General features: G+C 45.2%; 4 protein-coding genes across 8 annotated transcripts in view; 2 read left to right on the forward strand and 2 right to left on the reverse strand.

The window, feature by feature from the left end:
* The first annotated feature begins 752 nt into the window (after nucleotides 1–752).
* rcbtb1 (regulator of chromosome condensation (RCC1) and BTB (POZ) domain containing protein 1) lies at nucleotides 753–6,499 on the forward strand. 3 transcript variants are annotated; one of them, XM_076094453.1, is made up of 14 exons: nucleotides 753–897; nucleotides 998–1,019; nucleotides 1,265–1,508; nucleotides 1,629–1,779; nucleotides 1,905–2,071; nucleotides 2,701–2,859; nucleotides 2,948–3,055; nucleotides 3,176–3,318; nucleotides 3,579–3,642; nucleotides 3,837–3,963; nucleotides 4,070–4,196; nucleotides 4,319–4,470; nucleotides 4,577–4,707; nucleotides 4,961–6,499. In XM_076094453.1, exons 1-14 carry the CDS (start codon nucleotides 753–755, stop codon nucleotides 5,099–5,101), a joined length of 1,881 nt encoding a protein of 626 aa, XP_075950568.1. In that variant the 3' UTR covers nucleotides 5,102–6,499. The 3 variants fall into 3 exon arrangements, with proteins under 3 accessions (XP_075950568.1, XP_075950570.1, XP_075950569.1); XM_076094455.1 differs by lacking the exon at nucleotides 998–1,019 and having other exon boundaries at nucleotides 812–897; XM_076094454.1 differs by lacking the exon at nucleotides 753–897 and having other exon boundaries at nucleotides 997–1,129.
* Nucleotides 6,500–6,621: 122 nt separating this feature from the next.
* Nucleotides 6,622–11,156, forward strand: cdadc1 (cytidine and dCMP deaminase domain containing 1). The gene is made up of 10 exons (XM_076094456.1): nucleotides 6,622–7,029; nucleotides 7,327–7,427; nucleotides 7,531–7,708; nucleotides 7,818–8,115; nucleotides 8,192–8,398; nucleotides 8,484–8,593; nucleotides 8,899–8,948; nucleotides 9,213–9,572; nucleotides 9,650–9,698; nucleotides 9,790–11,156. Exons 1-10 carry the CDS (start codon nucleotides 6,930–6,932, stop codon nucleotides 9,888–9,890), a joined length of 1,554 nt encoding a protein of 517 aa, XP_075950571.1. The 5' UTR covers nucleotides 6,622–6,929; the 3' UTR covers nucleotides 9,891–11,156.
* Nucleotides 11,157–11,294: 138 nt separating this feature from the next.
* On the reverse strand, nucleotides 11,295–16,616 carry cab39l (calcium binding protein 39-like). Its single transcript, XM_076094457.1, has 9 exons — nucleotides 16,414–16,616; nucleotides 14,368–14,501; nucleotides 13,985–14,149; nucleotides 13,769–13,887; nucleotides 13,503–13,671; nucleotides 13,314–13,373; nucleotides 13,028–13,093; nucleotides 12,798–12,941; nucleotides 11,295–12,697 (listed from the first exon to the last, which is right to left on the reverse strand). The coding sequence occupies exons 2-9, from the start codon at nucleotides 14,467–14,469 to the stop codon at nucleotides 12,518–12,520; spliced, it is 1,005 nt and encodes a 334-aa protein (XP_075950572.1). The 5' UTR covers nucleotides 14,470–14,501; nucleotides 16,414–16,616; the 3' UTR covers nucleotides 11,295–12,517.
* Nucleotides 16,617–17,413: 797 nt separating this feature from the next.
* The window catches only part of mcf2la (mcf.2 cell line derived transforming sequence-like a), a 31,604-nt gene continuing 25,727 nt past the window's right edge, over nucleotides 17,414–23,290 (reverse strand). For 2 of the 3 annotated variants that reach the window (XM_076094938.1, XM_076094939.1), the window contains exons 27-30: nucleotides 20,489–20,598; nucleotides 20,295–20,407; nucleotides 19,835–19,938; nucleotides 17,414–19,729 (exon numbers count right to left, since the gene is read on the reverse strand). In XM_076094938.1, coding sequence (XP_075951053.1) covers nucleotides 19,650–19,729; nucleotides 19,835–19,938; nucleotides 20,295–20,407; nucleotides 20,489–20,598 — 407 coding nt within the window. In that variant the 3' untranslated portion in view covers nucleotides 17,414–19,649. Of the gene's footprint in view, nucleotides 19,730–19,834; nucleotides 19,939–20,294; nucleotides 20,408–20,488; nucleotides 20,599–22,371; nucleotides 22,447–22,980; nucleotides 23,074–23,290 lie in introns of all 3 variants that reach the window. The other variant, XM_076094940.1, reaches the window with a different exon arrangement.

The following is a 23,290-nucleotide window of genomic DNA, read 5'->3' on the forward strand; positions in this document are numbered from 1 at the left end:
CTCTGCTTCTTCATTCCCAATGCAAAATAAATAGCCGAACCAGTTCACTCAGCCTCCTGGTCCCACTAAAACCGGTCTACTCAGCCTCCTGGTCTCACTAAAACCGGTCCACTCAGCCTTAGCATTTTGTATTTTGGCTAGTACCAGCATGCACCTGTTTTGACGCAACAACGTGGGTGTGTTTGATTTGTGTCACTTAGCGTGATTGTCAGGCGGTCAGTTTTTAACCTTCCGTACACAAAATACTTCATACTTTGTACACTTAATATAAAGAACTTCAAATGCAAAATATTCGGTTTTAATCCCTTTTTTTAAATAACTACTTTCAGCAGAAACAGACAAACAGCACTTGCTCCTGAGCGTCAGATTTGTGGACTGATCTCTCACATAATTCAGCACATCAAAGGCCGATGAGCCCAGATGTATGTGGTAGTACTCCATCTGCTGGTTGTCAAGCAGAACTACAAGTACATGGAAAGATAATTTAAAATACTGGGTTAACTTTTTATTTTAGATCCTAAATGCAAGCATGTGCTGTATAGAGTTGTCTTGACTTGAAGGTAACTTTCTACAAATTAAATAATTGCAAAAGTCACAAACCTTTTTTTGCTCATGCTGATGTGCATCAAACATTTGATTTAATAATAATAAATTGTACATTGTTGTGTCTGAGCTTGGGTGCCAAAGGTGTTTTGTTTTTTCCCCCAAAAAATGGACATAAACAATAACTTTTTGGAACAGCAGTTCAACCAATGACCGGAGGGGGGCAGCAACACTCACCCATGCAGTCTACTCTACCGGAAATAAAAGAGACGAAGAAGCCGCTGTACCCAAAACAACCACAACAGTTTAGAGAAGCAGTTGTACTGTTGACACCGTGGAGACGTTTTCAGTCGGGTAACTTTACACCACTCTATATATTACAGACGTGGGATATTTGTACTGATAGTGATATTGATTGTTGTAATGAAATATGTGTCTGTTTGTCTCTTCTCAGTTGTCATGGAGCGATGCTTTAGGTAGGAAGAGCTCAGGCACTAAGCCACTAGCTTCTGTTGTTGACCGTGCGCTTCAGTGCCCGTTAGCTTGCTGCGATGCAATTAACATCACAATGCTGTCAGAGAATAAAGTTAGTTTCTTTAGCTTCTGATTCTCTCATTTGGCTGAATAACTGACTTATTTGCATGTAATTATGGGTGCATCCGTCTGTCATCATATCAGTCTTCTGCAGACGTCTTCTTCTTCTTCTTCTTCTTCTCCGTAGTGTCAGCAGGGATGGTTCCGCTTCTTGCTCCCCACCTCCTCCAGCATCACCTCCTCCTCCTCCCTCCTCGGCCCTGACCGCTGCTCCCCAACAAGGAAGGCTGAGTTTCACAGGAGCCATGGTGGACGTCAGTAAGTGGCCCCTGTTCTCTCTGCTGAGCACCGAGGAGCTGGCCACGGTTCGACAGGCCTGTGTGTTTGGAAACTCTGCCAATGAGGCCATCTACATCACACATGCCAATGAGGTGAGGGGCGTGTGTTCAAACAAACTCCTTGTTGTGTTCTTGGCAGTTGTATTTGTTCTACATACAGTTCTGGTAACAAAAACCTTCTTTTATGTTGATTTGTGTGTTATTATTTCGCAGGTGTTTGCGTTTGGGTTGAACTGCAGCAGCTGCCTCGGCACAGGAGACAGTCTGAGCACCGTTGTGCCAAAGAAACTGGACTTCCTGCAGGGGAAGAAGGTAGCCGGCCTCAGCTATGGAAGTGGACCTCATGTCCTGTTGGTGACAGAGGGTCGGTACTTACTTATGCAAGCTATATAAATCACTCAGCCTGTGAATCATACCTGTATTTGAGCTTAGAATCTGGATTGTCAAGCCTTAGGCTCTGCTGGTCGTCTCTGTGTTTGTTTACCGCAGACGGACAGCTGTTTGCTTGGGGGCACAACGGCTACAGTCAGCTGGGGAACGGGACGACCACTCAGGGACTGTCCCCGCTGCCGGTCGTCGCCAACCCGCAGAACAAGAAAGTGAGAGAAGTGGCGTGTGGCTCGCATCACTCCATGGCCCTCACTCTGGATGGAGAGGTAGCCGTTATTATTTTTTAAATGCATGTTTATTTAAATGTTTAACTTCCAGCTTCATATACAATAATGAAGTTACTTTGTGTTAAATGTAATCGTTCTGGAGACATAAAGACCTGAATGTTGTCGTTCCCATGTCAGACAAGTATAGCACGGTTTGCCCCATAATTTAATTAAATAGAGATAAACACAACAAGAGCATATCTACATACACTAGTATGTTTGTATTCCATATTTAGTTTTAGACGAGTCTCGTGAAAACCTTGACGTAGCCACCTCCTGCTGTGCTAGTGTCGGACTAAGCAGCTTATTTTTAACCCCAAGGCATTAAGCTAGCGCTTAATTAGGCTGTGTGTGCGTGTGTGTGCGTGCGTGTGTGGCAAGCAGGAAAGGCTGCTACCATGTTAAATACTGACTCTACAGTAGTACATTTGACAGTGTTGTGTTAATATTATATAAAAATAAGATGTGAAATTGTCTCAGCGTTAGTCACACGGAGCTCTTTTCTTACCACCGAAGACATGTTGTTGACATTACAGCAGAATCTGGTTGTGCCTTTCCTTACGCTACAACTCGACCATTAAAGATTTGTGTTGCGTCCCTGGTCCTGACCTGCCTCCCCGCCCCTCCAGGTCTTCACGTGGGGTTACAACAACTGTGGCCAGATTGGCTCGGGCTCCACGGCCAACCAGCCCCACCCCAGGAAAGTCACCGGCAGCCTGCAGGGCAAGACCGCGGTCGGCATCACGTGCGGACAGACCTCCTCCATGGCTCTGATCGACAACGGAGAGGTGACGACGGCGTTACGGGAAATCTTCACGATCCCCGCGGAGAAAAAAACTGAACTTCATACCGTAAAAGTTGTTTGTGTTTATTTAGGTTTATTGCTGGGGCTATAATGGTAATGGACAGCTGGGTATCGGAAACAATGGGAACCAGCTGACGCCTTGCCGCCTCACCGCTCTCCAGGGGCTGTGCATGCAACAGGTAAGGACGGCAACCCAATGTAATGCTGACTGAGGATGTTGTGTATACTGAAGGGGGGGGGGGGGGGGGGTCATCACACACTTGTCTCTATGCATGACTCAACCGTTTCCTGTTTCCCAGGTTGTGTCGGGCAACAGCCACTGCCTGGCACTGACCGATGAAGGGCTGCTGTACTCCTGGGGAGCCAACACCTACGGTCAGCTGGGGACCGGCAACAAGAGCAACCACCTCAGCCCGGTGCTGATCATGGCGGACAAAGAGAGGTGAGGGGCTGATGTCTTTGTGTTTGGAGAAGAGACAGATTCCTCCCATCCTGTTTAGACTTCTACTTCCTGTTTCCTGTCCTCATTTCCTCCCCCCTTGTACCTTTTCCGCTCCTGGTCTTAAGTAGTCGTCTGTGTGCAAAAGGAACTCGTCATAGACGATAACAAAACACCGCTCTTTCTTGTTGTGGCTGTAACAGGACATTAACACTCTCTATGTGAATCTGTGCCAATTTTTAAACGCATCTCTCGTTTGTCAGGATTGTCGAGGTCGCAGCTTGCCATTCAACACATACGTCAGCAGCCAAGACCCAAAGCGGTCAGGTACATATGCAATTAATCTTGTCTACGATGGCTCCTTATGTATTCATATGTGAGTGGATTTGTGCATTTGGCTTCAGAGTTTGTATAATCGGCTTTTTTTTTTTGTTGCAGGATTGAGTGTTTCTCAGTTTTGTCCCAATTATTTTAAGTGAGCCTGTGTGTTCAGTAAGCCATGATCATGTTTTACCCTCCAGGTGTATATGTGGGGTCAATGTCGGGGTCAGTCCATCGTCATGCCACACCTCACGCACTTCACCACCACTGACGACGTCTTCGCCTGCTTCGCCACGCCCTCCGTCATGTGGAGGCTCATGTCTATGGGTGAGAGAGAGGGTGTTGATCCTCATCCTTTCTTCGCTAACATCGTGAGATCTGTTCTCAAAAACGTGACCTTAAGGTTGATTTATTGCTCTCTGCTTTATTCCAGAGCACGACGACTTCATGACCGTGGCGGAGGCTCTGAGGAAAGAGTTCGACAGCCCGGAGACGGCCGACCTCAAGTTCAGCGTCGACGGCAAGTGCATTCACGTTCACAAAGCTGTGCTGAAGATCAGGTGCGTGTCCCGTGTGCTGTTAAGACGTAGATATAACTCTAAAAAAAGCAGTTATTTTCCCATGCACACCAGTCTGGCAACCCAAAAGATTCACGACAGATAATGTGTGTTGTTTTGAGCAGGTGTGAGCATTTCCGGTCCATGTTTCGCTCCCAGTGGACGGAGGATCAGCAGGACGTGATCGAGATCGGCCAGTTCTCTTACCCCGTCTACAGATCCTTCCTCCAGTTCCTCTACACGGACGCCGTCGACCTTCCACCCGAGGACGCCATCGGTCAGCACGTACATTTGTCAAACGCTCTGTTTTCTCATTTGTGTGGCTTCGATTCATACCTGTGTGTGTGTGTGTGTGTGTGTGTGTGTGTGTGTGTTGGCTGCAGGCCTGTTGGACCTGGCCACCTCTTACTGTGAGAACCGCCTGAAACGACTGTGTCAGCAGATCATCAAGAGAGGGATCAACGTCGAAAACGCCTTCACCTTGCTGTCTGCCGCCATACGATACGACGCTGAGGTACAGTACAGGCACACTGTACTACTATACTGTAGAGGTTCACCCTACTTTTACAGATATTTTCATATACTTTACAACAAAAGTCTGAGTTTAAAGCAACTGAGAGGCTGCATGATAAACATGTCTCGTGAAAATAACATCTAAACTTTCCCTCGAATAGTTTTGAAGTAAGAATCGGTCAAAAGATTCTCCATAAAGCCAACGCTGTTTGACAAACGCATCGCCCTGTCTCGTGTTCTTTCTCTTTTTCTAGGACCTGGAAGTGTTTTGTTTTCGTTTCTGCGTGAACCACCTCACTCAGGTGACTCAGACCGAAGCCTTCTGGCAGGTGGACGGAGCGATGCTCAAAGAGTTCATCAGCAAAGCCAGCCGCTGCGGGGCCTTCAAGAACTGAGCGGTACTCTTGACGTTACCGCGTCGCTGCTCCACAAACATCAGGTCGGATCACATTCCGAAAAGAAAGCTTTCTTGAAACGTTGATTTTCATTTTTACCGAGGCGGATAAGCAGCGTTCTCTATATGGACTGGAATTTTAAGCTGCTTTATCGGCAGATCAGCTTTTTTCTTCTGTCTCGCTGCATTGAGCTCTCTTCACGCTGTACTTGAATTTTTGCTTTTTCTCTCGGCCAGTGCTAACTCTTTTTTTCTGACATTCATTCATTCGGGAGACCAAAGACCTGGTTCAGAGGACAGAGTCTGTGTCTGGCACCTGAAAGAGATGTTTAGGTAGAAGAGCTTTGACTTAAACTGGCCAGGACACAAGAACCACTTAACCGAAACACATCAATTTACAGCAAACGTAGCTCCTGGATGTGTTGAAAGTTTCAATTTAAAGTCGTCAATGTACACAAGTTTAAAAACCATTGTAGGATGTATAATAATTTCCTTTTTATACTCGAGTCTGTTTTGTTTTGTATGCTCATTCTACCTGACTTAAATATGTTGCTCTATGGCACTTTTAAGAAACTGCAGTCGCTTCTTTTTCTTTTCATGTATCGAAGGCAGATGGCTTGTTGCAGACGCTTTCTATTCCAAGGATGACCTTCTATTCCTTTTTATTTTACTCTGGGACTGACAACAAACTGATCCACGGTGTCTGTTTTCATCTGTTTGTGTTCTCGGGGCAAATGCAAAGAAACAAAGGGGCAACTCAGTGAGACCAAAATGAATCCTGAGTGATTCCTCTGTAATTTAATCACATTTTAAAGCACAATACACTGCAGGCTAAAAAGCAATATGAACGTGCGTGATTAAACAGTGAGATGTTTTGTTGATATTCTGTCCGCTTGCGTTTATGATGACCAATAACTGCCTGCAGGTCCTGGTTTATTACTTCTGTTGCATTACTGGGTAATTAATAAAAGCAGTCAATAAAGAGTGTGATTGGCCAGGTCAGATCAGTTTCAGTTTCGTTTCGTTAGGTTTCTATTTCTCCATCAGACAAGCGGTTTGTTTTGGTCTGAGCTTGCTGGTAAGTAGGAACTCTGTTTATTATCAAAGCAGAGTATTAGGAGCAAGTTTACAATTTAGTTTTAGATGAAAATAAAAAGATTGTTCTGCTTACTGTATTAAGATTAAAGTGTATTTTTACTGTACTTTGTTTATATTTTATTTACATAGGACAAGTTTATATTTATTTGGTTCAGCACCATGGTTTACTTTGAGGTGATCAGCACTAAAGTACTGGGATCTCTACGACTGTTTTTCTGCTGTTACATAACTGACATGTTTTTCTATACGTATATTTAGTTATGGAATCACAAGTCTGAAGAAATAAATAACTCAAACCCTGCTTTGTTTCCATGTAATGGTTGTCTTTGCACTAGAGTAGTCTCTTATTATTTCATTCTTTGGCATGAAATTAGACTTCAGATATTATAAAAATCACATTATTTCTTATTCTGCACTTAATGTTGTGTGTCATACTAAGGCAGCTACTTCTTCATAGTGTAATAAAAGCGGCAGTTATATGCTGATGTATGATATCGTGGTACTCTGCTGCCACCTGCTGGAACAAACGGGTATTCAACGACGTACTCATCGTTGCCCCGCCCTCTTTGTTACGTCAGAGGTTATTGCGGAACTCACCCGGATGTTTGTCAAGCAACCAACCACTAGCCGCGACAGGAACAGATCTAAGGTCAATTCTTGTGTGCAGAACATGTAGGATAATCCAAACCTGTTACATGTAACGCGTAGGAAGTGTAGGTTAGCCTGATTGAATGGAAGGAAGCGAGATGAGGAACCGAGCCGATCCGGGCCAGTCCACACCGGGCCGCGATACGAGAGACAGTAGCGCTCAGACTGACAGCAGACTACAAGGTGAGCCAGATGGAGGAATAGCTCGTGCTGTGATTGTTTAGCAACACTTCTGTGATGACATAAAACAGCTGATGTGTGAGCAGCTGATCTGTAATTACTGCTGCTGTTACACCTGAATGTCCATTCTTTAAAGGGCTTTTCTTGTCTAATATAGCAGCTACATCCAGAATGTTTGTGGTAGCAGCTTGTCAATAACCATCATGCTTACATGACAGTAGCCTAAATGTATTGTTTAGCTCAGTGTGTCTCATGTGTGTCCAGCTGAGTGTGCCCTACCTTTTATTGGCTGTCCTCCAGGTCCTGGCCCCAGGCTATCCGAGGTAAACCTGTTCACCTTGTTGAGTTTGTGGATGGAGCTGTTCCCGCAAGAGCAATCCGAAGAAGAGGACCACAGTGAGGTGGGTTTCATGACACACACACAGTTGTGGGACAGTGAGTTATCGCAGGCTGCGGCACTCGAGCGCTCTCAATGTTCAGTGAATGACATCTGTCGTGTTCTAGATCCGCGGGACGGGTCTGGTGGTGGTGCGGGACAGCAAGGTGGTGGGACTCCACTGTTCAGGACCCGATCTCCACGCAGGACAGGCAGCCATCATCCAACATGGCGCCTGCTTGGCTGACTGTCAGTTGTACTTCTCGCGGAGGCCCTGCGCCTCCTGCCTCAAGATGATCATCAACGGTGAGGAGATTTACAAACATACTGACGTATTATACATCAGTAAGGTGAAGTTTGGATCGCTCGGCTCCACCTCCTCCACAATACACCATGCTGCTTTCTCTTCTTCCAGCTGGGGTCAGTCAGATCTCCTTCTGGCCCGGAGACCCTGAGGTCAGCATGCTGAGGCCCGCCTCCGCAGACCACCCGAGCTCCCCCGGTCCACCTGGCCGCATCACGGAGGAGGCCGCACTGGACGCCGTGGCAGCGGAGAGGCTGAAGTCCAACAGCCGTCCCCACATCTGTGTGCTGCTGCAGCCGCTGCCGCCCGGCCTGGCGCAGTTTGTGGACGAGACGTCCCGGGAGTGTGATTTCGTGGAGAGGATGTCCGATGATGAACCGGGGCTGAATACAGAGGAGCTCTTCAACAGGTACCGTCCTTTGCATCACAACTCATTGATGGACCGTTGCTGTGTTGCATGTAAGACGTTCTTCCTGCTTTTCCAGAGAGCGGACGACACACCTGAAGGATTTCTCCAGACGGCTCCTGGTCAAGACGTCCGAGCGGCACCGGGAGATCTTGACCCACATGGGTCTGGAGAACTTCTGTGTGGAGCCAAACTTCTCCAACCTGAGACACAACATGAGGGAGCTGGTGGAGGTTCTGGCCGCGGTGGCTGCCGGCGTGCCGCAGCAACGCTACGGCTTCCACAGGTTAGAAAACGCTCGCCGGTCCCTCACGCGTCTGCCGTGCGTTTTGCTGTTATTTGTTGTTGACTGTGTCGCTCCTGTGACCCAGGGAGCAGCCGTCAACCCCGGAGTCCTCGCCGCCTCTCCGTCACGAGGGGCTGTCCCAAGAAGTGGCTCGCCATTGCATCATCCAAGCCAGGCTGCTGGCTTATAGAACAGGTGTGATTGGTTCTTCTGTTTGTCACAGACAGGATTCATCTGTTTCACTACCAAACAGCACGCTAGCTTTTCATTCAATTACAAACACAGATAGCTGAGGTCAGCATTAGATTCCTGTGTGTGTGTGTGTGTGTGTGTGTGTGTGTGTGTGAGTATCTCGGCAGTGACTCTCGAGGAAACGGATGCATGCCTGTCGTACATTTTTCCTAAATTGCATGTTTAAAAGGTCACAGTCATTAGTAAACAGCGCTCCTGTCACCAGCCTCTTCTATGCAAAGTATGCAAAGCTGTCATTTTCATTTCAGAGGACCCCAAATTGGGTGTGGGTGCTGTCATCTGGGCCAAAGCACCGTCGGTGAGCTCACCTTCCTTCCTTTGATTAAACTTCTGTTTTGTTTTGTTATTATCCCAGGTGCACAATTAACATTGCTTCTGTGGCCTCATATGGGTGGAGGTGTTTGTTCGAATGCTTTCATTTTATATTAAGGTGTGCCACTGAGTCAGTGTGCACGATAGCAGAGGCCTGGCACTGGCACAGGGAAATATAATGCGTAGTAATTACTAATAGCATCATTATTCCTGTTAACATAGTTCACTTTGATCTGCTCTCTTGTCCCAGGCTGCCAGTGATGGAACGGGGTGTCTGTGCCTGGTGGGTTGCGGGTACAACGCCTACCCAGCCGGCTCCCACTATGCAGAGTACCCCCAGATGGACAACAAACAGGAGGACCGGCAGAGACGCAAATACAGATACATCGTCCACGCCGAGCAGAACGCCCTCACCTTCAGGACCCGACCCATCAAACCGGAGGAGCCCGCCATGCTGTTTGTGACCAAATGCCCGTGCGACGAGTGCGTCCCTCTGATCAGAGGCGCCGGCATCACGCACATCTACACCACGGACCAGGACCGGGACAAGCACAAGGGAGACATCTCCTACCTGAGGTTCGGCAGCCTGAAAGGCGTCAGCAAGTTCATAGTGAGTACGCGAGGACGATGTCTCTCTCTGCTGAGGAAAGCAGACAAGGGGGTGACATTTGTGTTCTGTCTTCACAGTGGCAGAGGAGCCCTTCGGTTTCCTCGGCGTCCTCTCCTCACCACGCCAGTGAGTCCCACCTCGTAACCTCGACGTCTTCAAATGTGCCTTTACATGTCTCGAAAAAAAGTAACCCTCGGTGTCTTTTCTTTTATTCCAGATGGTTATGTCGGGAAGCACATCAGGCAGGCCGAGCGGGAGCGTCACAGCAACAAGAAGCTGTGCACCCACAGATCCCACGACTCGCCGACTGTCGGCTGAACGCCGGCCGCAGACGGACAGATGCAACGCTACAGGGACCTGTAAGAACTGGGAGAAACCTGAACGTTAAGTCTGCGCCGCACATCATTTTATTCATTCGCTCTTTCATGAAGTACCTGGGATCGGTGTCATGACCTTGATCGCTGGTCTGCCTCTATGTTGGACCTCTGACCTCAGAAGGAATCTATTAGGAAGAGACGGGTGAAAGGAGAGAGAGCGGGAAATAGGGATACAAGAAAATATATTTTAAATGGTAATATAAACTGTGATATGTGGATTTGTCTGTCAGTTCATTTGTTTATACGTGGTGGATAGTTAATTTAAACCAGTGGTTCTCAAACTGTGAGGCGCGCCCCTCTAGTGGGGCGCGGAGGTATTGCAGGTGGGGCGCAGGGGGAAATGCAGACATTTTTTATTTCAAGAACTTTATTCATACCTGCAAACTTGTCGCTTTTAAACCGGAACACCGGCGCATCTGGTTGCAGGTTGTTTGTGTTAACTCAAAGTAGAATGAGGATGATTTCGTGGTCATAATAACTGTCATGACCACGAAACATGAGGCCCAGATACTGATGAGATGATGAGCTCCTCTCATCACACTGTGATGACCACAGCCAGTGTACCAACAGTCCCAACAGTCCCACGTGCACTTATTATTATTATTATTATTATTATCACAGCTATTATTTTATTCTTAGAATGCTACATTTTAAAGCTCATATTTAAAATAAAATGCTCCAGGTATGTGTGACGCATATCTGCACTCATTTTGTTTAGTTTTTCACAGGTTGCAGTTTATTGTTATCTTAGAAAGATATTCACTGCAACACAGGTGAATTGCAGCCACAATAAGCTATTTTTTGCCAAGTATTAGTTATTTTTTGCACAGCTTGCATTTTATTTGCATTGTTCTAACAAAGTGATTGCACATTGTATTTGTTTTTGTCTGATGGAGCGATCTGGTTTACTTGAAAGTAATTGCAATTTTCTTTATTCTGTTATTTGAAAAAGCACAGATGGAGTCAAAATGTTATTTCAATAAAAGTTCAACATGCACCATTTTGTTGGGGTGGTGGGGCATGAACATTTTTCTTCCTCCAAAGTGGGGCGTGACAGAAAAAGTTTGAGAACCACTGATTTAAACTAAGGATGTTGAATTGCAGATGGTACGCAACGCCGAGAGTATTTTCCTCATGATTATATTACAGATGTATTGATATGATGCATAAAGCAGCTTTAATGAAGGAGCTGGATTACAAAGCTTTACTCTGGTGTCATTGTGTGCTTTTGTGTTTAAAGTAAGTTGAAGCATATTTTAAGGAGATAAATACACATGGGAATAAAGTTAAGAAAATGAAAGAAGTTGTACAGCACCTGCCTGTAAACACACACACACACAAAGCATGAATTCCCATCCTTTTATTTGTCGTGAATGTGGTACAATAGCATCAATGTGGAAAACAAGGTGGCTGCTATCAGAGAGAGGACACTGGGAAGATGTCACAGCTTACAGCGTCAAATAAAAAGCTGTTTATTTTACGCCAGAAAAGCGAAAGCAGAATGTCCGGTCACAGGTTTATAATCGTTACTGTCACCCAGCTGCACACTTCCTGTTAGAGTATTAGTCTTCAAATGTACCGTTTAGAGTCCTAATTAAAGAGATTCAAACATAAAACTTCTGTGGGAGCTCATATAACCCTAATGGAAAATGGAAATATAAAAGTTTAAGTTACAAACGACTCAAATATAGCGAGTTAAAGAGGTTCAATGCTCAATCACAACAAATATGTTCTTATCCAGAGCATATTCTCATCGACGTAATAACTAAGCTCCCCCTGGAGAGATGCTGTCAAATACAAAAGAAAACACACCAAAACCAAAAAGGCACCTCTGACTCGTCTCCTTTCTAACACCAACATCAGAGCAGAACACTTTGTCACAGTACAGAGAGAGAAGAAACAAAGACACGAGCGGCCATCTTTACGGCTCCTCCACCCAGCAAAGTGCCTCCTGTTGACGCGTCGTCACTCGCAACGGCACTCACTTCAGGCGTACGAACCATAAACTGTACATGACAATGAAACTATATATAAAACATAATTACCCTCAAGCAGTGTGGAAACAGTGATACAATTAACAAACAAAAAGAACATTTGTTTTTTAATATAATACAGAAAGTACCATCAGCCACCAGCAAAGAGAACTAGTGATGAAAACGGGTTGAAGCGGACATGTTGATCCCGCTAAAAGACGAAAAAAAGAAGCAGAAACTCTTCATATATTTGTTGTTTTTTTTTGGATTTGCAGCTACTTCATTTAAATAGTTAAAAATCAACACGCGTGCTGGGACTAACAGAGGACCTGGTGGCTGTGATTCTCCCAACAGAGCTAATCCGCTTCCTCCGACACCTTGAGTTGTGGCGCTACATGCTACAGATGAAAGGGCAAAAAGATTTCACGATAAAAAAAAAATGTACAAAAGAAAAGATCAGTGATTGAGAACTACTGTTGCACGAGTTTTAAATGAACCAAAGACAAATAACGTCTTTAAATAAAATAGAAAGACTGTTATTGGTAAGGTGTTGTTTTCTTCTACGTCTTCCTATCAAATAAAAAGCCGCGCTCCTCTAGGAGGCCGGTTTCTTCAGATCCCGGATCTGTTTGATTAGGTAGGTCTTCTCGTCGTTGAACTGCTCGTCGTCTGTGCGGTCCTTCTGGAAGTTGCTCAGGAAGTCGATCAGCTTGGTCTGGTTCTTGAGCAGGATGTCGATGATGGGCTGCGTCTTGTTGGGGTTGGCGACAAAAACCTGAAGGACGTGGGGGGGGGGGGGGGGGGACGACGACAATGTTTATTTCTGGACATTTGCTGCGTTTACATGCACGCGTGTTGTGTTTGTGTGTTGTTACCTTGAAGACATGGAAGGCCTCAAACTGGATGTTGGGGCTCTTGTCTCGTAGCAGATTCATCATCAGCTTGAGATTCTCAGGCTTGCTGATGTAGCGCGTCATCACCGTGAAGTTATGTCTGTCCAACAACAGCTCGCCCAGGAGCTGGAGGAGAGAGACAATCAATATACATATATATACATATATATATATATATAATATATAGATGTGTAATGCTGTACAAATCAGACCTTTAGAGACTGCCTCTTGGTGACGTAGTTCTCAGAGTGCAGCAGCTTCTCGTAGTCTGCAAACACCTGTAGTGACATTAGAAACACATTTTATTATAGATTACTAACAAACTGGTGGATCATTATTATTATTATTATTAACAGATGGAATGTGGGAATGCTTGCTGAATGTCTGGTTGCCTGTGGTTTGAATATTTGTCCATTTGCCCCCAAAGAAGTTTAGCAATTTAAAAACACCAAAACAAGTTAAAAAATAAAAAATAAAATGGAGTTACGCGTCACTCACGGCATCGTAGTGCTGTTCAAGGTATTCAGCCACAAGCACTTTGTGTCTCGTCAGGAGATCCTGCGAATAAAGACGGGAACACGTATTATAAATCCATCACACGATGGAGCTAAACATTACAAAACGCCGTGACTCAAACCGCTGTCCTGCAGATGTTTTCCATGGTTTCTGGTTTGACCCCCGAGGTACCTTGAAGGTGGCGAAGGCGTCGGAGGCGATGTCGAAGGTGGACATCTCCACGTAGTGGAAGAAGCTGTTGAACTGATCCGACTGGAGAACTATCTTGGCGAGCGGCTCGTGGCGGATGCACTCCCTCAGCATGATCCCACAATTCAACGCGACCTGCGGAGTCTCGTACCTTCAAAACGCAGAGAGAGCGTTTGTGTCACCTCTCTGGAAGCCATCCGACTCTGTAGAGTACGTCCTCTGTGTGTGTGTGTGTGTGTGTGTCTCACCCATTCAGCAGTATGAAGAGGACCTCTTGGTGGGAGCAGAAATATTCAACGGTGGGGCTCCGCGTCCCAATCTGCCTCCTCAGGATGTTGTTGAAGATCTGACACACGTCCTTCTTCCCCTGGAAGCACGAAAATAAAAACACCTCAACGCTCCATCGTTTCTTTCCCCTTCCGCGGCTGAAGACACGGCGACCGCACCCTCGGCCCTCTCCTCACCTCGAACTCGATGACCTGCAGGTTTTTGACCAGCGACAGCAGCAGGCCGCTGTTGTACAGCTCCTGGGCCAGCTGGGCCACCGTCTCGGTGTGAGGCTCCTTGTCGTTGCTGCCGTACAGGATCTCCTTCATGGACACCAGACACTTGGACACCTCCTCAGACGCCTGGAGAACAGAGAGGGGGAGAGAGCTGAAATCTGAAACTGACTTGAGCCTGAACTTTACTCCTATGGCTACAGTTTATATGTGTGTGTGTGTGTGTGTGTGTGTGAGAGTGAAATGTCTTGACAGGGAAGTGTGACAGGCCCAGGCTGGTCCATGGTCTAATTTCACAGAGGGCCGTCACCTTAGGGGCGCCTGGAAACACCCTTGCCTGTCTCTACCTTGTCTGTCTTCTTGTCCTGTTTCACCAGGATGGCCATGTTTTCCTTCAGCGTCCTGACGATGTCCGCCGGACTCTTGTGGGATTTACCAAACAGCGGCATGGTGGGCACACACACACACACGCCTCAGGGACCTGGAGAACACACACACATGCAGGACACATAAAGGAGCAGGCAACGACAACAGTGTGTTCTGTTATTGCGTGTGGAAAAATGGCAATTTTATCGATCTAAAAGTCAATTTACGACTTAAATATTCCTGCAAAAAGTGACGGGGGTCTTCAGACAGGGACAGAGTTTGGTCTGTGAATGAGTGTGAGCATTTTAAAAAGGCAGCAGTGGCCTTCGCGATCCCGGCCAGGTCAGGAACCGGCAGAGAACTTGTGACTGCTAATCCTCATCCAGGAATGTATAAAGGGCATCGCATTCTTCCCCGTGTCCAAAACGCTGATCCGGTTGTATATCACTATCTAAGACAGAAGAGGCTGAAGGAACCTCGATTCACTGCTTCTGCACAACAAAGAATGAAGAAGAAGAATGAACAAGATGCCTCACAACGTCCGGGGAAAAGCTGCTGAGCGCACAAAATACTTCAGGTACCGTCGGGCAATTCGGACTCTCTCAAAAACAGAAAAGACTTAAACACACTTCAGTCCCTTTAACATGATGCATTCACTTCCAATAATACACGTTATCATCAGATTACGTCATGCCCACACAGCTCCAGTCAATATTTGTCAATGGATAAGCGAGCGATGAGGAAGCAGCGATCAAAAGAGGGGAACTCCCCTGCTTTCTAATCCAATAATATTGTAAACAACGGCTAATATTCCCACCCTGTTGCTGCAGCTGGAACTAAATGTTTCAAGATTAAGACTAAATGTTATGTAAAGGACTTAGCCAGCTGCTCCGTTTAGGATTATACCAGGTGCTTTTGGTGACTAATTAAAGTCATTCCGGTGTAGCAGGAAAGTTACCCGTCACACCTGCAATAGTGGTGACAGCAACTCGGACAGTTCAAGGAACAGGTTTCACGCACACTCCTAAATACTCGACTGTCTCGGAATGCAGAGGCAGCCATTCACGATTCAACTGGAATCTGAGTATTCAAGGAGGAGCAAAGGAAGGATGGTTAACCCTCAAACACTCAGACCTACAGCCTTGAATCGAATACAATTCATAACCGTTCAGGGCTTTTTGGGTCTCAACTGTCCCTACGCAGGAGCAACCCGATACCACAGCAGACCCTGATGCCTGCCCGTATTTGATGCACTTCACTGCCGTTTACAGACACAATAAAGATTCAGTTACAGCTCTTTGCTGTTGGTAGAGTCAGAGCTGCTCCCACCTGCTGCACCTCCACCTGCTTAGAGAAACATGGCTGACTGTATGCCACAAAGTGACCAGTTACAGGTATGAAGTATCCCCACCTCTCATACATTATAAGCTTATTACTAATACAGTCGCTTCATCAGGAGAGGTTCCTGTAATGAGCAGAGTCAACAAAGGTTAATATAATAGTTCAGGTAGTTGTGCTTTAGAAATAAGAGCGGAGCAGATTCAGAACATCTTAAACACAACATGTTCACTGCATTACATGGACTCAAAAATATTAATATATAAATATTACATCTACAAAATGTGGGTAAAAATGAAAGAAGTCCATATTGACATATTTGTCTCAAACAATTAATTGATTACTTTCTAAAGATAATTTAATAGATGAATTAAGTAATAGTTTGAGCACTAGACAGGGTTCGACAGGTTTTATTGTGAAATGTTACCGGAAGCTGCAATGTTTTCGTCCTCGCTAGCATGACGCTGGTCGTCTAAAGTAACACAGCAAGGAGGAAAAAACACAAAAAATACACACACTGTATTTGTGCTGCTGAAGAATTAAAGAAGACGTGAACGACAGTGTTTAGAGGAATAAGAACGCGTAAGGAAGTCAGCAGTAAATAACACAAAAGGCCGCGTTAACAGTGATTTAACAAGGCTACACCCATCTCGAGCTATTGCTCTTCGACAGCTACAAATGATACCTACAGAGGAAGGATGTCTGGTGGGGTATCCTTAAATGTCTTGACCGCTTCTGTCCCGGTTCACAGACAGGCTATTGTAGTCACGCCAGGGCTGTTTGTGAGCAGGAAAGTCCGCTAAAAATGTGCGCGATACAATGTAAAATGTGTGGAATCCGTTAAGAAGCCAGTGCGGAATTCCATCTGGTCGCTTTCCAGTCAACTGTCAAGCTAGCGTGAACAAAGCCAACGACTTCCGGCGTAAATCTTCGTAGTAAAACCTGCGCGGACGCTCATGCGCTTAAATTAATGGACGAAGAAGGGAAAGCGAGGGTTTTAATTAAGACGAGAACAACTATTAGTATAAATACTACCTGTATTAATTAATATAACCAAGAAATTCCCTATTTGTACAATATTTCATTGTCGGGCAGACAAATTTGCTTTATAGAGAAAACTGTGTCACTTCCGGTAGGAGTCTGGCTCCCGCATGCTAACTTTATACATCTGTATCTTTCCAGCCGCGTCTGAGTCTCGTTCACATCCTCTCACATGAAGTCCTTCTACCCACCTTGCCTCAGATATTACCATAATGTATGGTATTAAAACCAATAGAAAACATTATTTGATCTATTTTACATGATTTTGCTTTTTGTTCCACCACAGGGATAAATAAAGGAGAAAAGAGACTGAAGGTCGGATGGTGTACGTGTTGGGACGCACCCCAGAACAAATCATGACAGTCTAAACTTGAAAAAGCCCATTGGAGGTTAAATACCACGTGGTTAACATTACACATCCGGATCGAAATACATATTTTACAACAGCCAATGTACTCATGTGTTTCTATGTTGAAGAATCTACAAAAAAAAATTATTTATTTCAAAAAATAAGCCAGTTAATAGTTATTCCAAAAGCTTACATGGCTTACACTGGTCTAATTGAGGGTGTTACAAATATAACTTTATTCAAATACAATTTGAATAAAATAAAATAGCTTAAATTCCCACACAAAAAGGCAAAATCCCTTAGAGGAAACCATCTCAGACTTTATTAAAGCTGCTTTTCATTTTACATACAATTCAGAATTACATATTTACAAATATACACATAATATCTCATGATAATATATTTATAGCAACACCATACTCCGTAGATACAATAGGAAAATAAAGACAGTGGTCGCTGCAATGTGCTGCATAAAATGAAACCTAAAAAATATAACCCTTCTCATCTCTCCAGCCTCCAGGTCAAAAAGTACAAACCCTTCAATAAGCTTCATTGTGTGATCATGATAGAACACCGACTTAAGTTTCGTGCCCGTGTCAGCTCCCAGGATGGCAGAAAATAAACTCTTGTTCGGGGCCTTGACAAAGAGAGGTTCATGAGGAACATGCCACAAAGAGAGACGCTACAGAGAGACAAGGAGACTCACATAAACCATGATCCTCTTCACAATGTGCATGCTCTCGAGGAAAACAATGCGAGGTACAGAGGACACATCTGTACAAGTGTAACATACATTTTCTCGGTCTCACACAGGTCAACGCATAATACCAGCCACAGTTTACTCCCTGGTTAAGCTCACAGTTTGACACAGAGAGGCCCGTAGGTGTCCTTTTCTTTCTTTTTTTTACTGGAGAAGAATCTTTCCTTTCATAGGGAGGACATGCTTGTTGTGATTTGAGTGAGAAAGGTGGTTTTTTTTTCCAGCAAAAAAGAGCTCGAGAAAACCATCACGAGCACTAATCATAGTCGGGGCCGTGTGTAACAAAACCACAGTGGTGATAAACAGTGGTGGACAAATGTAACCCACGGGGTGGTGGCGGTTTGAGTGTAACACCATAAAAACATGTTTGCCTTTGAAAAACTAGGTATGATAAAGGTCATTCAGTGTTCAGAATAGCACAGCTTCCTTGTGTGCAGCTGGTTTGTCAGAGACGTGCTATCAACACCCTCCTTTCCACTACAGCCAACTTAGTTTACCCCCCCCCCCTGTCAGACTTTTCTCATTATTTCCTATTTGCACCTTGTTATTCGATTACTCAGCTACATGGTTAAGCAGGCAAATTTTGCTGTGGGGGGGCGGCTGGTGCAAAACATGTTGAGAAAGGTCCGGGCCCCGGTTAGCGCTGCTTGTAGAGAAGTGGCTCCTGTCACATGCCAGAGTGGGGGCTGGGAGCAGAGGGGAGGGGACAAAGCCTGCTTTTGTTGCCGCAGTGCAAACCAAAGAAAGGTGAGCGCAGTGGTCATGACATTAGATATTAATCCAGCAGCTAAACGCACTAGAATGGCCCTCTAGCCTCCGGAGGGCGACATACACTAGTTGGATTTGTGCAAGAACGTGCACACACAAAAGGCGCCGAGTCGACACAAGCAGGTATGCGGTCACACCTGCCGGCCCACGCGACGTCTGGGGCTTCCTGAGAAGGTAAATCCAGAGCAGCTCAGAGTTAGAGAATCACTCTTAGATGAAAAAAAAAAAAAAAAAAAAAGAGGTCCAAAAGTTGTTCCAAGCTGCCGCTTGCTGTGTAAGGGATTTGGATGCGAGGCTTGAGAAGTGAATGACATCTGACCACCAGGTAGCGCTGTGGGTGACATTCACCTAGTGATGCATTTGACTCTGTGTTTCCAGTAGAAGATAACGCCACAAAACCAGCTGGGAAGCTCTTATCAACAACATGGGAGGAATGCAACCGCTGGCCCGCCAGACACTGCAGGGATCTAACACACCTCCCCCTGCGAGTGACAAGACTCACAGCGACACGTCCTGAAGATTTGACCTGCACAGAGATGCTCCAAGATCACAAGAAGCATTTTTTTCTCTCTCTCTTGTTGCAGCCAGCTGCCTAAAGCATCATGTGAAATACCGACTCTGATCTTATCTGCACCTGTGGACGTCCCGCGCAAGAATCTGTCGCTGTGCCGCGATGTCGTCGGCTTGAAGGGGTTCAGTTTTAAGTGCAGATGTTCTTCAAATGTGTCCACTTTAATGCTACATTGCAAGAAGGATTAAATATGAGACGGAGGACGTTTAGCTTTCCTCTGTACACCACAGATACTGTGATGTTTAAAGAAGGCCAGCATGTTGATCTCTTTGAAGGTAAAAATAATCTAAAGTGAGAGTTTAATACTGCTGGGTGGAAATAAGACTGACAGGCGGTTATAAATAATCAGAAAAAGGTGGGTGTAGTCGGCCGTCAGATAAAACTCTGGTAGCATTTGTTGGACTGTGACATGGGGGGCTGGGACAGTGATCGCAGGTCAGGGTTTGATGTCGGAGAAGCTGGTGTAGGTCTCGCTGCAGCTGGAAGAAGTGCTGAGGTTCCCCGAGACGCTGCCGTCTGCAGGGACAGACAACAACGGTGTTGGAAAGAGCACATCGCGGCGTAAAAACAAAAAGTGTTGAGGAACAGGTGTCTCTAATATAGTGCACATGGGAAGAATACCTGAGCTGCTGAGCGACTGGGACGACTTGGACTTTGAGATGAGGCTGAGGAGGTTCGCTGTTGCCACCCAGCCCTCCTGACTGCTGCGGAGGTTCTTCACAAACCTGCAGAGGATGGAACCCAACGATGTAAACATCTATTCATGTAGCCTCCTTTGTTGGCACTATTGCACATAATCATTAAAGGATTTGGAGTTTGTCCAAACACAGTTGCAGTACCAGCTATTGTGGTGACTGTAATTAAGGAGGAAAATACATTCTGGTTTATTCCTGAACAGGATGCCTGCAGAGAATTAATACATTTCACAACTCTACATGATATTTCCATAACAAAATAGACCCCATAAAGTGCTTAATTGTGGAAGTATAATATATTTCAAAACTGCTAGGACCTTTAATAATCCAACTCAGGGATATAACTAATTTGGGGTTCTTTTGACTGAAGAAAACCAGATGTTTACCACTGTCCCTCCTCTCCTTCTCTGATTAGCTGCACGATATCTCCGCTCTTGACAGACAGCTCCTGAGGTCCCGCCTTCTCGCAGTCCGCTACCACCGTGTACTTTCCCGGAGCCTGAGGGGGGCAGGTCGGTTAGAGGTGGCAAACATCAAACAACAGAGTGTAGGTAAGAGAAGTCTTCGGGTTCAGGCTCACCAGCTTCCTTCCTGCTTCGTCCTCGGGGTCAGAGTTCATGGGGTCCTCGCTGCTGGAGTAGCCATCATTCTCTTCTGAGGCGTCCACCGAGAGAGACGCCTTGGTCCAGCCTGTAGGGGAGGAGAGAAGTGGAATAATGAGACATGGAAGGTGACTTGAGGAATCTGAATCACACACACACTCACACTCCACGTGGCATTAAAATGCTTCCTGGTTCACTAATTAAGGAAAATTTAAAACATGTAGAATGATGCGGACAGAGTGACTGCACTGAGTGGATAGTCAGGATATTCATGGTTGGAATATAAGTGAGATTGATGTTTTCTGTTGATATTAAAAGAACAGAAACACAAAGACATGTTAATGAAGGGGAATTTTGCCAGGAGCAATCCAAATGCCACTTGGAAGTAAGAGTCCCAGTTACACACAAATCACCCATGAGGAGCACAAAACCACACGATCTGTTCTGGACCATCAGATCAGAACATGTTTGTCTGACAAATCAATACATTTACACACACACACACACACACACACACACACACTCAAACAACCAAATCAAACTCCTCCAAAATCCCAGAGAAGATCAATGTAGACAGCGGACAGGTCCCACCAAAGCTAAATCGAGATGCATGATCAGAAGATTTCAGAGATTTGAATCACGTGGACTAATTTCAAGGCTGCTCTGACTGCCAGTGCTGGAAAATAAGTTCCAATACTCATTGTCCACACCACACCATCCCTAACCCAAAACACCCAACAGTAGAAGAAGAGTGAATGATTGATTTGAGGTAGAGTAGGTAACTTGCAGAAAACGGTGCCATTTAGCCTTGAAGTGAGACTTAAAATCTTATATTTGCAAGTGCAAAGAGTAAAGAATAGCTTTCAGCAACTGACGCCAAATGAAAGATAAGTCAATAAGACTCAATACAAGGCTAAATGAAAGGAAAGTGGATATTTTGCCACCCTTTACCTCTTTCAAATCAATCATGTCCACCACAAACCACAGCAAACACCCACAGTGGCTGATCCTCAGAGCGGCTCTGTACCTCGCTGCTTGTTCTGTAACAGACTAGAGGCACTCATCCATCTGACTCTGCTCAGAGTGGCATGGCGAGCCGGCTCTATGGACGGGGGAGAAACAGCCAGCGAGTCAGTGAGACAGCTAGTCCTGTAGTCAGACAGCTGGGTCGGCAAAATGGACCAGGAGAAAGACCTGCAGGTGTAAACCCGCTCCACATCACTGCCACTGGACATACGCAGGGATTTCTCCCCTGATTAAAGTAATCAGACATTTGTTAAGTGTTCACCACAGCATCTTCACAAATTATTTTATACTACTCTCGTGTCTATACGGTGCAAATGGAGCAGGAGCCAGCAGCCGGTTAGCTTAGCTTAGCATAAAGACTGGAAACAGGGGGAAACAGCTAGCCTGGCTCCGTCCAAAGGCCAATTTACCTTTGGACAAAGCAAGGCTAGCTGTTCCCCTCTGTTTCTAGTCTTTATGCTAAGCTAAGCTAACTCTAAATAAGAACAATTCCCAAAATGTTAAAAGGTACAAAACATATAATTTAGAGATGATGATTTATGACCTGTGAAAAAATATTGTTATGCACATGGCAACTGCATTTCAAGACTTCGAGGTCCTGCAGATCAACACTCGTACACTGTGTGACGGTGAATGCAGGGTGATGGTATGAAAACCAGCTTATACTGCTGGATTAATGTTTGGTGTCACATCATATCCAGTTTCATCCCTCTAATGTGAGACACGGGTGAGATCTAAACACACATACTGGAGTACGCTTTAGTGGTGAGGGATGGGAGGATGAATGACGGCCTCTAAGCGTTAGACGGGCCTCTGATATCGGACGACAATGTACCTTTGAACCCAAACGGTGTGGGGTCACTCTTGACCAAGTGGCGTTTGGAGCCGTGCTCGGGGCTCAGGGCCGAGCCTGGCCACACAGGCAGAAAAAAGTGAAGAGAGGGAAGAGGAAGAAGAAGAGTGAGAAAGAGAACGGAGCAAGAATGCAACACATTAAATATCTAAACCAGCGAGAAGCTTGTACATATTGTGCCTAGTGGGACCTCCAGTCTTTGGTCAGCATCAGGTAAAAAAACACAGAATTAAAACTGCTTATTGTGACGTGTGAACTGATGTACATGTAGAAACTCAATATTTAAGGTCTGGTGTGTCTACAGCAATGTTTGACTTTTACCACCAGGAGGCAGAGTGACTGCAACATAAAAACTAGAATCACCAGTTCACCTCACAGCCATATTATAATGCAATAATTGATATTCAATGAATACCACAGCACATGTATGTACTGTATTTAGTATAAAAACTTATGATAACTATACTGGCTGAAGAGAAAACTTCCTTATTTATTTTAATTAAGGGTGCGTTTTAGTGCTCATAATTTAAACTTTTCATTCGTTAAAGACAAAATGAAAGCTAAAATCCTCTTTCGGTCTGTCAATGTTACCTTTCGGACTCTTCAGATTGCTGAAGCCCTGCAAAGTAAAACGCTTTTTAGCCACTGCAGACCTGTCAGTGGTCGGACTGGTCACTGGTTCATCTGGAAACAATGTTTTGAAATGGAGGAAAAGAAAAAGAAAGGTTTGCAATAATGGAAAAAAAAAGAAAGAATAATTGAGAGGTAGAGAGACAGAAGGAGGAACCATGAAGATGAAGGCGATGAAGAAAAAGAAGATTAGTGAGAGTTTACTCTGCAGCTCTCAGTAAGAGCATCTCAGCCACAGACTAATACATGTCATGTCTAAGTGTGAGGACTT

This window comes from Anarhichas minor, unplaced genomic scaffold, assembly GCF_050575085.1.
Source record: "Anarhichas minor isolate MPS153535 unplaced genomic scaffold, ASM5057508v1 ptg000018l, whole genome shotgun sequence".
NCBI classification, from domain to species: Eukaryota; Metazoa; Chordata; class Actinopteri; order Perciformes; family Anarhichadidae; genus Anarhichas; species Anarhichas minor.

Bases quoted from the DNA above. Each gene is read 5' to 3' on its own strand.
- cdadc1 (XM_076094456.1), top strand. From the start codon at position 6,930: ATGGAAGGAAGCGAGATGAGGAACCGAGCCGATCCGGGCCAGTCCACA. The intron at 8,594-8,898 runs GTGTGATTGGTT...TTTTCATTTCAG, and splicing joins GCTGCTGGCTTATAGAACAG to AGGACCCCAAATTGGGTGTG. The intron at 8,949-9,212 runs GTGAGCTCACCT...CTCTTGTCCCAG, and splicing joins TCTGGGCCAAAGCACCGTCG to GCTGCCAGTGATGGAACGGG.
- rcbtb1 (XM_076094453.1), top strand. From the start codon at position 753: ATGACCGGAGGGGGGCAGCAACACTCACCCATGCAGTCTACTCTACCG. The intron at 1,780-1,904 runs GTCGGTACTTAC...TGTTTACCGCAG, and splicing joins TGTCCTGTTGGTGACAGAGG to ACGGACAGCTGTTTGCTTGG. The intron at 4,471-4,576 runs GTCAGCACGTAC...TGTTGGCTGCAG, and splicing joins TCCACCCGAGGACGCCATCG to GCCTGTTGGACCTGGCCACC.
- cab39l (XM_076094457.1), bottom strand. From the start codon at position 14,469: ATGCCGCTGTTTGGTAAATCCCACAAGAGTCCGGCGGACATCGTCAGG. The intron at 13,094-13,313 runs GTGAGTGACGCG...ATGTCACTACAG, and splicing joins TTGAACAGCACTACGATGCC to GTGTTTGCAGACTACGAGAA. The intron at 12,698-12,797 runs GTAACAACACAC...CACGTCCTTCAG, and splicing joins AGGCCTTCCATGTCTTCAAG to GTTTTTGTCGCCAACCCCAA.